Here is a 13754-nt window from a genome sequence, read left to right as displayed (position 1 = left end):
TGTGCTCTAATTCTGTGAAACCTCTAATTGCTTTTAAATTGTTTATTTTCGTGTGCCTTTTATCCGTTTCCTGTTTTCGCAATATGATTAAATATCATTATTATTATTTATTAATGATAGCTAGTTGTTATCATCAAGTATGTCATATACAATATTATTTGAGGAAAACTCTCAAGTGTAAGAAATAATAATTTAGACATTATGCAGAGAATTGGAAACTCATCAACTCCCCATGTTCAAACCCAAAACTCTAACACTGACACACACAACATGATTATGTTGTTGGAGTTCTCCATTTCTAAACCTGTGGGTAACACACTGGGAGGCAGCTGCAGCTTCATCTACATCTCCAGCTCTGTGGAGGTTGTAGTTTCAGCACCAAAAAATGTTTCACCATTCAGGACGAAGCCGTGAAGCAAACACTTAGAGGGCTTGTTTGTGTTGTGCAGCGTCTTGCACAGAAGTTGCATTATGTAAAGCCGCTCTTACACATTCATTGGATTGTTCCACAGACGAATTAAACCAGAGTCACACCAGCCCGAGCGAATAAAACCATCCCAAAGCTTGTTAGCGCTACTCTAACTTGCTGTGGGATTTATGGCGAAAGGGTGAGGTAAGACCTCGACTGAATTACTGTCTCCTCATAATTGAGAGGAGTTTTAATGTTTCCATTTCCTCCTTAAGCCAAGTCCTCTCTCACACCCTGCCCCATATATTGCTTGTCATAATTGAAAAGTATGAATCAGATGTGATAGATAAAAAGCCACTAACTTAAAAATATCAGGTTATAATTGTCTCTCTTGTCCTTTACAATGTGATTTATTTGCCGTTATTGAACTTAAGATTTATTGGTGCACTCATATTTCATTGACGTGTCAGCGCGCCATTTTGGAGAACAGCTTCAACACATACACACTGAGGACTCGATCTTCACTAAAACCATTGTTTATTTACAGAAACACATTGAAATCACTTTCAAAATGAACAATACAGTCCTTTCACTTTGGAGTTAATCTATCTGTTTGGCAAATTGATTAAAAATCTAGAAAAAAAAAGGTGGCTTCTATCTATGTGTTTCTAGAATAACTCATTTTTGTTCTTTAAATCAAAGAAACATTCAGACCGCGTCTCCCGTGTTCTTCACCCTGACTCAGAATCCTGCGTTTTCTCCTCTTCTTCCTCTGTGAGTTTAAATTACGCATGAACAGCCAGTGTTGGTGCTAAACACTTAATGGAGTGAAAGACTCCACCACAAGGAAGCAGGCCGATGACCAACTCATCAGACCTCCCTTCTCCTCCTCTCTTTTTCCTCTCTTCTTTTTGTCTATGAGCTAGTGTGACACGTTGGATGTGGTCAGCACTTAGCTCCCGAGGAGAAAACGTCTGCGGACTAAAAGCTGTTTTCTGAGGAAAATCACACGCTGACACCGCTCGCCTGTTATTGCTTCAATATCAGTGCTGCAGCGGACAGTTAGCAAACCGCCCCACAGTGAGTGAGTGAACAATGTGGTTGCTTCTTTGCTCGTTCCCTTTTGAACGTGTGCCTGTTGTCTTTGGCTGATGTCTCCTCTTGTGTCAGGTGGTTTAGGGAACACAAGCAGGAAAGAAGACAACACTAAATTGTTCCCTATAACCCGGTAGCATTCAAAGACAAACTATGTACAAATGTACAGTATATACAGTACGCATCCCCAGGCCAAAAAGGGATGACGCTGAAGACTCTGTCCTTCCCCCTTTTTTTTAGATTCATGCCACCCTCCTTCAGCTAGGACCCCCCTGGGGGTGGGCATGGGAGGTGGAATTAGTGAACATTTGTTCTCGGATCCCAAGCAACAGCAGTGGTCAGAAGACAATGCCTTAAAAAGCCAGACACAGACAGACTTTTTCCTTCAGAAGAGGGCGACATGTATGAAAACGCTTAATCTGCTGAAGCACATAATTGGAAAGGATCATTCCAGTGAGTGGATTTTCTGCCTATCACTGTTTGTCTTTCTATTGCTGTCCCATGAAGAACATACAGCACACTGAACAAAACATGCAATGACCATGCATCACTTCAGCGAGCAATGGTTTGGCTCCTGTTTGCATGCTGCATGGAAAATGTCATCCCCATATTTAAGCAATACACACATCATTAAACACACAATATACACAAATGGATATTAAAAGTCAGTCCTTTAAAGAACAATATCATCCACGTCCCATCGATATTCTCCAATAATTGTGTGTCATCTAGCATTTGCATTCATACAACATTTGCTGATTTACAAAAGTTTTTGCCTAAAGATATGTATATTATTGTAATTACCATTGGAACAAGTCACGTGAAGTCAATTTTAGAGCACATTTTGTGTTGCGATACACAACTAGATTGATATTGAATGAGAACTATCAGTCAAATAGACACATCCACAGTAATGGATTCATATTTGAAGGGACCCTGTAAACAAAAAACGTATGAAAATAGTTTGATCTAATATTAAATAAACAAAAAAGATACTTTGATATATTTTGATATTATAGCTTCATTTTGTTCACTGAATAATCAAGTTGATGCACAACAAAAGCAAAAATCAGAGCTCTCCTCGACTTCAGCTCTAACTTATCCAGTCTCCCTGCTTAAATTACAGCGAGGACGTTTAAATATAATAATTCTGTTGTTGTAAAAGACTAATGTCTCACACACTTCTGTTATACCCAAGATGAACAGTCCAGCAGTAATACCTTCCACATGTATCGGTTCATGATACAATCTCTCCAACCTCTCTACAAATCACAGAGCTCAGTATAAATACATACAGGACATGGCGAACACCAGTATTGCATGTCACACTGTGTTCCTTTGTCTAGACACACCCATCAGCTTGTTCGGCGATTGGCGCCAACACATTCTGAAGCTGCAAATTAAAAAACATTCTGCCTGTATAAAAACAAGTGCCGGATAAATACGGACAGCTGTCTGTTTGGCTCATTTCTGCAGTGTGGAGCCAGAGTTGATCATGGCACTGATGTGCTAAGACTAGAAACAAAGAGAACGATCATCTCCAGGAAAGCTTTTTTTAGTCTAGATATGAGTTTGACAAATTCATTTCGTTGTCACTGGTTCACGAATTGGTCAGAGCAGAAATTAAAGTTGATTGTGGGTCATTTTAAGAGCGCAGCACTGTTTAGTTTTCATTCAGACATCTCCCTGCGATTTTTCTCTCACTGACAAACAGTATTGTTCTAGAGAATATCACTTCCCAGTACTGGGGGCTTCAGTGGAAAAGATGAGGCTAACCCATCTTCTTCTGCCGTTCCAGGAATTTTTGTCTTCTGTCGGGAGGTATCTCATCTAAACCGATACCATGATTGCTTCCCCTGTAATGAGAAATGCAGCTTTTTATATAGAGCAGAACACGACAAAGCCTCCATACAAACACAATGATGATAGAAAGATGTGCAGCAATAACTATATAATGAACTGCAGGACCTCTGTATGTGATATATATTGGGGAGTTAAGCAAATGTCGACTTACCCTTGAGTGTCTGGAGGAATGGGCAGAGGCTTGTCGAAATCTTCCCTCCCCACCAACCAGTATGTGTTCTCAATACCTTTTCCCTGGAAATAAACAATGGCATTCATTGGATACTGTTTTCACAAGGCCAGTGCTACAGTAGGTACTCTACATATCGTCGGTGTGTATTATGGAAGTGTTTCTCATTTTATTTACCTTTAACTCCGTCATGCCTCGGGTTTGAATTTTGTATCCCAGATTCAAGCTGTTCAGGACATCGACTGTGCTTTGGTTGATATGGATCCTGTAAGCTGGGATCGCAAACACACAGTGTCAACATTTATGCACTGTAACTGATATAATATCAGGTGCTCATGTAACGTCTACGAGATTCAGGCTGTTGTTTAGCATGACTCCACTTGGTGGCAGTATATCACTCATTAACATTTTGGCATAGAAACAGTACAGTCATGCCTAAATGTATTATTATTTCAGATATGATGAAGTAGACTGGATCTGCCACAGACCAGTTTAAATCTGAATCGTTTCTCTTAGTACAGGATGATCATCATGGGAGATCCAAGATATGTGAGAACTTTATTTTATTGTAAGTGAGTTCATGACTTATCACTGAAGTTCTATCTTATTTATACGGCATGCAGAGGGTTACTGAGGCATACCTGGTCATTGACGACATTTACACTGAAACTTCAAATTGGCCTCTAATTCTGCTGATAGTCTTAAAGGATTAGTCAGGACGGCTCGCTTAAAGCCCTGTTTAGCCTCAAGCAGCATGCACACACACTGCCACACACCTGCCCTCTCAGAAGCCATGTCGATGAAAAAAAAATAGAGGATGACGGATGTGTATTGTTTTTTGTAATTAATAATGAGACACTCACGCAACCCTGTGGACTCCATTCGAGATGCTGTGTTGACGGTGTCTCCAAACAGGCAGTACCGGGGCATCGTGAGACCCACCACTCCTGCTACGACCGGGCCTGCACACACACAGTATACACACATGCAAGAATCAATGCATCTCATCTGAAAGAGTGAACCAGTTTGTGTGTCAAAGTTTAACACTGTGACTTGTAACTGTGGACTCAGTTTTTTTTATAAGTAGTTTTCTTGGTGGACACAGATGAACTGTCAGCATTTTAATAGAACTGACACGTCCTATCCCTGTGCATGACGTTTTAGCTGTGCTTCTCTGTTCGTAGAGAAATTCATAGCAAGGACTTAGTGATCCAGAGTATGGAGTGTGTTAATTGGATGACAGCACTCTAAGTGGATAGTGTCTCTCTCTTCCAGGAATAAGTTCCAGACGGAGATAAAGGAGGTAAAAATACCTCCCTGCTTTAGTAGCTTGTGTTCCTGCGTTCCTATTCCTCTGCAACACACCGACTTTCACTCACCCTGACATTTTACTCATTACACACTCTATGTACGGGACTCTCCAAATCATTACAGTCACGCTGGAGCATTCTTCATGTGTAGCATTTACTATTAGAAATGGTGATGGTAAGAGCAGTTTGATTCCAGCAGGAAAAGGCCGAACGTGTTGCTCACCTGAGTGCAGGCCGATACGGATCCTGACTCTGAGCTCAGGCATGTGCCTCATCTTGAAGGTCCCAATGCAGTGGAGGATGTCCAGAGACATGTTGGCCATCTCCGCCGCGTGACGTTTGCCGTTCCTGTTGGGGACTCCTGAGGCCACCATGTAGGCATCGCCGATAGTTTCCACCTGAGAAATGCACACACATATACATAAGTCTGTATTTTCTCTCTCAAAATGTAGTTAGTTAGAAATAGCTTTGATAAAAAAGTGTAGAAATTCCTAAATGCAAAACCCCTCCACGCTCACCTTGTAGACATCATGCAGCCCGATGATGGCATCAAAGCATGTGTAGAGGTCATTGAGTAAGTCGACCACCTCGATGGGATCGCTGAGAGCTGAGATGGTGGTGAAACCCACGATGTCGCTGAAGTACAGGGTCACCTCGCTGAAGTGCTCGGGTTTGACGGGCTTGCCTGTCTTCAGCGCCTGGGCCACAGACCTTGAAGGAGGAAGAGGAGGAGGAGGATGAGGAGGAGGAATTAGAGGAGAGTCAGAACTTTCTGGCCCGAAAACAACTCTTTTAAACTTTCATGGATTTTAGTTCACAAACACCAATACTTGTTTTTCATTTTGTTCAACTGCTTTGATGATTTCAGGATTTCTTATTTTAAGGAGGTTATGTTTTTACCCTTGTCCGTTTATTTGTTGGTGGGTTTTATTTTTTTTAATATAAAGGAGGATTATACAAAAATAACAGAAATTTGGATAACGATGTTGAATATACCAAAGAAGAACCCATAAAATGTTGGTGTTGATCCGTATCAAGGGGTTTGATGTGTTTAGGGAACCAGTATCTATAAATGTGTGCCTCTTGGTGCAGCTCATTTGAATTTTAGATGCCTGTTGTGATGGAGGCAGAAGCTCTTTAAGTGCCCTTTTATTTTTCTTAAAGTGTTATTTTGTGAAGGTGTACTCATTCTGACTGCTCGTAAAATCCACAGCTGAGAAACACAAAAGGAAAGTGACTGGCCTGCTGCACATGTTGAGACACATCATGTAGGCCTGATGATTGAAACATACTCATTACTGATTCAAATAACACATTGCGGTGGAAACACGCTGTGGCAAATTTCAGTGAATGCATAAAATCAAATAGAAGGACACAGTTGAATATTTTTCTTATGCTGGTCAAACGTTGCAGATGAGAATATTTGATATGAACATGAACAAAGTAGATTATAAAGAAAGATGGTTTTTGCTTGGTAACATCCTCAGTGTTGGCTGTTGCAGTAAATGTTCCCGCAGCAGAGCGTCCATCATATTCTGGCAGACAAGATACTGACAAACGGAAAGATAAAACACCCAGGCTGCCAAATTTTCTATTTTGTTTTCTTTCGGAGATGACAGCTTGGATTTAACCATATCTCACAACGTCTCACCTCAATTCAGATACGTTTTGCACAGCTGGACCGGCCATTTTTAGCTCGCTGCAGAAAACTTAAGGCGTCTCTGTCTGAGTCTGCACCAGCTTCATTTTCTTATATATGTGTTGTAATCGTGCTGCTGCTTTAGAGGCCTCCAGGGGCCAGTGCTGCTCATCAGCATCATCGGCTGTGTGTGCTGAAAAGTGAAATATGACTTTGATCATGACAACACGGTTAAATCGCTGGACCCTCACCTGGGCAGCATTTGAGCCACCAGGTTGTCAGTCTTCTGTCTCTCCACCTCTAGCTCCTCCGTCCTCTCTCTGATCAGATCCTCCAGGTTGGAGGAGTACTGCTCCAACATCCGCAGCATGGAGTCGATGATGTTGGTCTTCTTTCCCTTAGTGATGTTCTTGAACTGTCAGATGAAGAAGACAGGGAACAGCTCGCAACGTTTCGTACAGAGCAAGATTCCACGGAGGGAGGAGCAAACCTGTTAGCAGCTAATGTTGTCACCTGTTTGAAGATCTCCTCGAAGCTTGGCCTCTTGTCTGGCTCTTCGCTCCAGCCCTGCTTCATAACCTGTATGACATCCAAAGGGGCCTCGTCCAGTGACACCACCGGCCGACACAAAGGAGGAGGCTCTTTGACCTTGCTGATGATCTCTGTCAACACATCCACACAGCATGACAACACAGGGATAGTGAGCAAACTCAGAAATGCACAAAAACGGACAGATTTTCTGCTGCCAATTTATTCCGTTTACTGCTGGTCCAGACAAAAAGCTGATATCATCACAGCAATTTGTATATTCGTCATTTTATTTTCAGATCAGTGTGAATAATTTGCGGGAAATGTGGATGGAGAGCTAATTTGAATGTGCTCACTGTATCTATAGTATGTTATCGTGACTACACGTCAAACATTGGTCTTTTCCTGAGGTAGAAAACATTCTGTATTGGACAGGATGAATATTATAACACAGGTTTGCCAAAAAGATTTCAAATATAAATCAACCTTTAGCAGGTTTCCAATACCTTCAATCATTTTATTATATCTGTGGGGTTACTAAAACATCACTCACCCTTGGGAGGCATGTCCAGGCTGCAGAAAGGTGCGGAGCGAGAGATGACCTCCTGCACAATGATAGCAAAGCTGTAGACATCTCCTGCGAAAGTCCCCTTCCTCCTCCGACTAGAACTTCGCAGCAGCTCAGGAGCCGTCCAGAGCAGCTCTTTTATTTTTAATCAAGAAAACATACATGATTTTTGAGAAACAAACAAACAAAAGTATAGTTACAAACTCAATCCATGAGTCTGTGGGTTCACATTATGAACTCACCCTCTGGCTTTTCATGGTCAGTGTTGATGCCTTGGGCAATCAAGATGTCATTGTACCCGTAATCTGTCACCTTCAACACAAAGCGCCCGTCTACCACACAGTTACGGGATTTGAGCCGTCCGTGGGCGATGTCGTGATTGTGCAGATACTTCATTCCCTGATGACGAGTGATATAAAAAGAATAAGAGATTTGAAAAAAAAAAATTTAAAAAAATGATAGGAGCACAACTTAGCTAGATCCATTTGTCTCTCTTACCCGGATCAGATCCATCAACAGGGAGGATTTGAACATCCAATCAAGACGCACTTCCTCGTTGTTGAGCAGCTCATCCAGACTTCCTCTGGAGCAGTGCTCTGTCACAATGCCGAAGATGCCACAGTCGAAGAACAGCCCCAGGAGCAGATTTAGGTTCTCGTGCCTCATGTTTCTGAGCTGAGGGGAAGAAAAAGATGTGAAACGTCAGGTTTTCTTGAATATATTTGTATGGCCTTTTCACTTAAAACGAGGCATCCGATTATTCTTCTTTCGTCCACAGGATTTACAATTTTGAGCCAATACAGTAGATCCCAGGAACTTTCCTTCTGATACTCTCATGCATTCACTCACCTTGACAAAGATAATCTCGGTGCTGCTGTTGACACCGCACACTGATCCATTGGGAGATTTCTTTAACCAAACCCAGTCACCCTGGGAGGTAAACAAAAAAGCAAGTGGTCCTTATGCAGTTAATAACATCCAAAAAGACGACAAGTTTATTGAATATGCAACATCGGATCAGAATCGCCTCACCTCAAACACGGCAATGTTCGAGCTGTCGGGCGTTGAGGCCAGGTAGCTGCGGCCCGACACCGAGTAGTGCGGCGTCTTCATGTCTAGCGTGCTCCTCAGGATGCTTTCGTCGTTGAGCTTCTGCAAGTTCAAAGAGGAGTGGTCAGCTTCGAGTAGATCATGAAATTACAGTAAAATACTCACAGTATTGTCTGAACTGACCCTTTTGCTGATTTGAGTGTTGATGAAGACAAGGTCGTCCAGGGTCAGAACTGTCTTGGTCGGGCCGCCGTTACCATCACCGCCAAATGTGAACGAAATCCTGCCGGTTTTCCTAAACAATCATAGCACGTTGTAGAAATAAAGACCTCACCGGATGATGCATCTAGCTTTTGTGTTCTAGTGCACGTACCTGAATTGCATGAAGGCCTTGACTCCAAAGCCAGCCAGTATTATGAACAAGAGGAAGAGGAAAAACAAAGAGACGGAATCCAGGCCTTAGGGAAGAGAAAAAGAGAAGAGAAAGATATAGACAGACAGCTTAAATGCATTGAATTCAACAATCTACACCATGCCAGCTTATACACTTCACACAGTTACGATACTACGAGTGCACTCACCTCCAGTGCAGGTAAAATATGGGCTAAACCAGCAGCTTGAGTCTGTGTAGGGCGTGCTGCCAGCGAAATGAATGGAACGACCAAGATACTTTAGGCCCCCGGACCACCCGTCTGTGTGAGCAGCTTCCAAAGAATGGGTAGAGTAGAGCGAGGTGCCGATGCCACTGTAGTCCAGCACTACGTAGCGAGCCTGCATGCCATCTCCACCCCTGCTAGCCCTCAACCGCTGATTGAAGCCTTCAAATTCAAAGCCGCCCTCGCTTTCGCCCAGGATCTGACCAGTTACCCAGCGCCCCCCCTTGGCCCGCGCCTGCTCGGCAGCCATTGCTATGTAATACATCATGTTGTAAATGGTGCCAAAGAAGGGAGAAACCTAGAAGAGGACACAGTGATGAAACAATTTGTTTTAAAATTCGCTATCGACTTAGTTTTTTCACCTCATCAGTTTCTACCATGACTTAATTAGTACAGGGGACAACGTCTCACCTCCTCTGGTGGTGTGCTGCTGCGGATTTCATAGCTGTTCTGAGCATCTTTGAAGGCCTCGTAGAAGTTGCGTTCTCCAGAGTCCATGGTGATGGTGAGGACCCCATCGAAGGCTTTCCGCAGATTGGTGTCATTGCCGAGAGCGTAGTAGTTTGCATCTTTGTAAGGTAGCGCATACAGGAGGGCGTCGTAGGGGATGAAAACATAGCCTCGGTCGATCAAACGCATGGACAGTGCTGTGGTCAGGAGTTGGTACTGAGCTTGGCCACCGAGGAGAACAGATGGCATGCACATGATGATCACTGTGGAAAGAAAAGGGTTTATTTGCATGATTCACAGCAATGTAGAGCGTCTCTTTATCTTGTTCGACATTAATGTCTCTCTATTTGCTGCTCACCTCTAACCCGGTCTGATTCCCGTACTTTTGTCAGGGCTATGCGAGGCCCATCCTTGTCAGTCTCCATGGTTACAACAGGGTTGACGGGCAGGCCAAGCGCCCTAAGCGAAGAAGCTAGCTCATGTCCTGTGGCTTCCCAAATGTCTGTCTCTTCCGAGATTATGGACACATGGGCCCACCGGAAGTACCTCAACACAGTGAAAAGTACACGGGAGGACAGGGGCAGCGGCCGTAGGAAGGTGGGGTACATGCCTCCGATATTCATGGTAGGCTTGAGGCATGCCCAGGAAAGGAGCCCGACGTCCCACTCTTTTGTGTACAAAGCGGCGGAGGAGCAGTATGCTGGGTTGGCGGGGCCCAGGAAAGCAGAACCATAACTTTCCAGCTCGGCAAAGCGAGCAAGAGCACGGGATGACTTGCAATCCTCATTGATAAGCGTGTAGTCATACCAATAGCCTTTGTTTAGGTGGGGGTCCTTGTTTATGCGGCTCGTGGCGAGACGGGCGGCCAAGTCTGGTAGCGCTTTAGAGTATAATAGATCACACGTCCAGGGTCCCATCAAGGCCACCTTGAAAGTGGTTGCCCAGGCTTGACAGGGCATACATGAGACAATGAGTAAGGGCAGGAGAAACCAGTTCCCCCACCTGCTCCTGGAGCATCGCAAACGGGACGATGGCAACTGTGGTTTAGATGTCAATAACTTTGATGTCATCGACGATGATGCTGATAATGAGTGAAACACTCTACTCCCGCTGCAGCTGTTTGAAACCACTGTCCGTTTATGTTTTCTTCTCCTCCTGATTTTTTCTGAGTCGTGCTGCCATCGCGGGTGATAGGACAGGTTGTGCAGGAAGCGAATGTCTCTGTGACTTGCCATTTTCTCGCACAGCTACTCTGCAGCTTCGGACACAGAAGAGGACTGGAGTTTATGGCAATGTAGTGTGACGGTGAGCGTGTCTTTATGTACGGGACTTCCTCCCTTGACACTCAGCAGGCCTCTAGTCCAAAGCTGGACAGGCGACAGCACAACTCCGAGCCATCACTGCCAAAAGGAAACAAGAAAGAAAAAAAGTGGAATGAATTAGGACATTTGCAACACAGCGTGATGTGAGTTTGCTTTCTGCGATACAAGTAGGGACATTTCAGGGTTCATAAGGTGTCAGGATACGGATGTGATCCCTGACCTGAACTTACATCTAGTTGAGGTGATTTTGATTAATTTCCCTGAGAAAATGGTGCCCAGAGTGCAGGTGCTGTTCCCTGGCGAATTAATGGCATGGGAGTAGCAAGCTGATTAGCTCTGTCGGAGCCATGGAGTTTAAAATCAAGTGCCAGGTAACGTGGAGCTAAATCTGGCTTTGATGTCCCCTTTCGGTCTTAGTCTCTGTTTCCACCTCCCAAGTCAATCTCTTGGGATCTTCTTAATTATCCATTTCTGGATTATTTCTTTTCTACAAATCCCAGTTCTCGAAACCTGCGTCTAAATTGGTATAGACTAATAGAAACACAAAGGACAGTTTGATCGAGCTTTACATTTGTGTTCAGACATCTTCAAAATGGCTACCCATGTCCTGAGTATTAGTGCTGACAGCTGAGCCCTAACCCTAACCCGACCAACCTGACGGACATTTTAGCTGTATCGATTGCTAAAAGTTGCTAACGTTGCTAAATTGAGTTTGGAACAAACATATACACAATATGAATTTATAAGGGCCAATTAAAAACTTAAACCCAAGACTCAAGTATGAACTCTATGAACTATACGTATGAACTCTAATCGAAGAATGACAAAGAAAGTTAAGTCCTAATTCAATAATTGAGATCTTCACATAAGAAAATTGAATGAATTATTTTCTGTTCAGAAAACTTGAACACAAACCTTGAAACCTCTTGTGACTATTTTTATTTTATGTAATCAAGAAAAACTTAATAAATTACGAAAAAACAGCCTGATTCATTCCAACGTCTTCAATTTGAGATGCAGCACGCCCCTGCTAAAGTGGCTAATACTGACACTGGCTTATCAGTGTCAGTATTTCTTATTGGTTAAGAGGAACACTTGGGGGAATATTATAACTGAAAATAAAAAAAAGGAAAAATCCACATTTCATTGTCTAATTTTAAAAGCAAATTAGTAAAGGGATGAATTGATCATTGATGTTTGAGCTCTACGGGAGAAACTCTGCTGCAAACAGATCTGAACAATGATGATGAATGATCTGTCCATAACACCATGACTATATTAGTGACAATCACATGAAACAAGTCTAACGAGAATCGACTCTGATCCCGAGCAGTTTTCTACACAGTAGCCATGTCAGTGTCACCTGTCGTTGAGTAGTACCATCCAAGCATCCCGACTCCAGGTGGATTAAGTTTACAGAAGTGTACAGCACGAGAACCGGTCTTTGATCTTTTAAAATATCATCGTAATCCAAATAGGACAAAAAATTACAAAAGAAAACTAAAATAAGTTATCTCCCTTTGCATCCAAGTCCCAAGACGTACATAGTTATTCTCCACATCTCCAGGTTGTTTGCTTTTGTTCCTGCGAGACTCTGTTTCCTCAGAGGAATGGGGTAGGTCCTCGACAAGGAGGCGCAACCTTGATCGAGAGATGGGATTGATAAAAAAAAAAAAAAGTATAGATATGGAAGAGAGCTGGGGATAGGTAACAGGTATAGGAGAAGGGGGAGAAAGGGAAGGACTGGCAGGCTTTGACTTCTCAGCTCTCTTTAGCTTTTAATCCATACTAGTGTGGGAAGAGAGTATGTGGAGGGAGGGAGGAAGGGAGGGAGGAGATGAAGAGGAAGGTGAAAGTAAAGACACATTCGCTGTCTCCTTTGCACAGGGTGTAAACAGAGGTCATGATGCAGCCCAGGAAATGTCATACGTTCAACAGTGTGAGGCCGATTCCATTAATGTGCGTTTTTAATAGTGAGAAATGGGAAAGATTGGGATGAAAACACAAGGCTTGGACACAATCACTGCTCTTCCCTTTTTTGGGACACTTTCAACTTACAAAATCCTGATAAATGGCTATTAAATGTGCCCGAATCTAATAAATGGGCAAATAAATGAAGGAGCAAACGTACTCATGGAGGCGAGAACAAAGGAAAAAATTTGCAGTGTTGATGATTGAATCATAGAATTGCTTGTAATTACTTGGGCCATGAAGCGGGGGCAGTGATTAAGATCCCTGTGTATGTTGCCTCATTTAACCTTTCTGCCACATTTCAAATCCTTCTGAGACCTTTCCACATGCTTTGTCCTGTTTCCCTGCAGAAGCTCAAGAAGCTAACAATTGTTATTCTGCAAATGACAGCTTGGACTATAGCAATACAACCTGGGGAATATTGATTAAGAAGAGAATTTCTCATGTCAAGCTATCCTGAATATGAGCATCTCCCCTCACGTTCTCTAGAGCCTTCAGGCCTGGACGTTTCTACAGCCTCTGAGCTTTTCCTGAGCTTCCTTCCAGAGACTTCGAGCTCTGCAGGGGATAATATTCGCTGAGTAAAGGTCAATATGAGCATCTTATATATGGGGGGGGCAATGCTAATGAAGGCATAAGAACAATCTGACCTGGAGCCAAGGGCTGAAAATATCTTGTGGTAAGCTACTGAAAGTCTGCAGTTGCTCTTTCGACCCCACACCAC

At 43.2% G+C, this 13754-nt stretch overlaps 1 protein-coding gene across 1 annotated transcript; it reads right to left on the bottom strand.

Annotated features, from left to right (window-relative positions):
• Positions 1-929: 929 nt before the first annotated feature.
• On the bottom strand, positions 930-12693 carry gucy2d (guanylate cyclase 2D, retinal). Its single transcript, XM_062405404.1, has 19 exons — positions 12423-12693; positions 10096-11137; positions 9699-10000; positions 9213-9585; positions 9005-9089; positions 8815-8926; positions 8614-8733; positions 8431-8511; positions 8080-8256; positions 7824-7980; positions 7567-7716; positions 6999-7147; positions 6737-6900; positions 5365-5557; positions 5070-5244; positions 4400-4498; positions 3714-3808; positions 3519-3601; positions 930-3360 (listed from the first exon to the last, which is right to left on the bottom strand). The coding sequence occupies exons 2-19, from the start codon at positions 10970-10972 to the stop codon at positions 3276-3278; spliced, it is 3477 nt and encodes a 1158-aa protein (XP_062261388.1). The 5' UTR covers positions 10973-11137; positions 12423-12693; the 3' UTR covers positions 930-3275.
• Between the last annotated feature and the right edge of the window lie 1061 nt (positions 12694-13754).

This window comes from Platichthys flesus, chromosome 15, assembly GCF_949316205.1.
Source record: "Platichthys flesus chromosome 15, fPlaFle2.1, whole genome shotgun sequence".
Classification (NCBI taxonomy): domain Eukaryota; kingdom Metazoa; phylum Chordata; class Actinopteri; order Pleuronectiformes; family Pleuronectidae; genus Platichthys; species Platichthys flesus.
The sequence above is the reverse complement of the archived record's forward strand: the minus strand, read 5'-3'. Positions and strand labels throughout refer to the sequence as shown.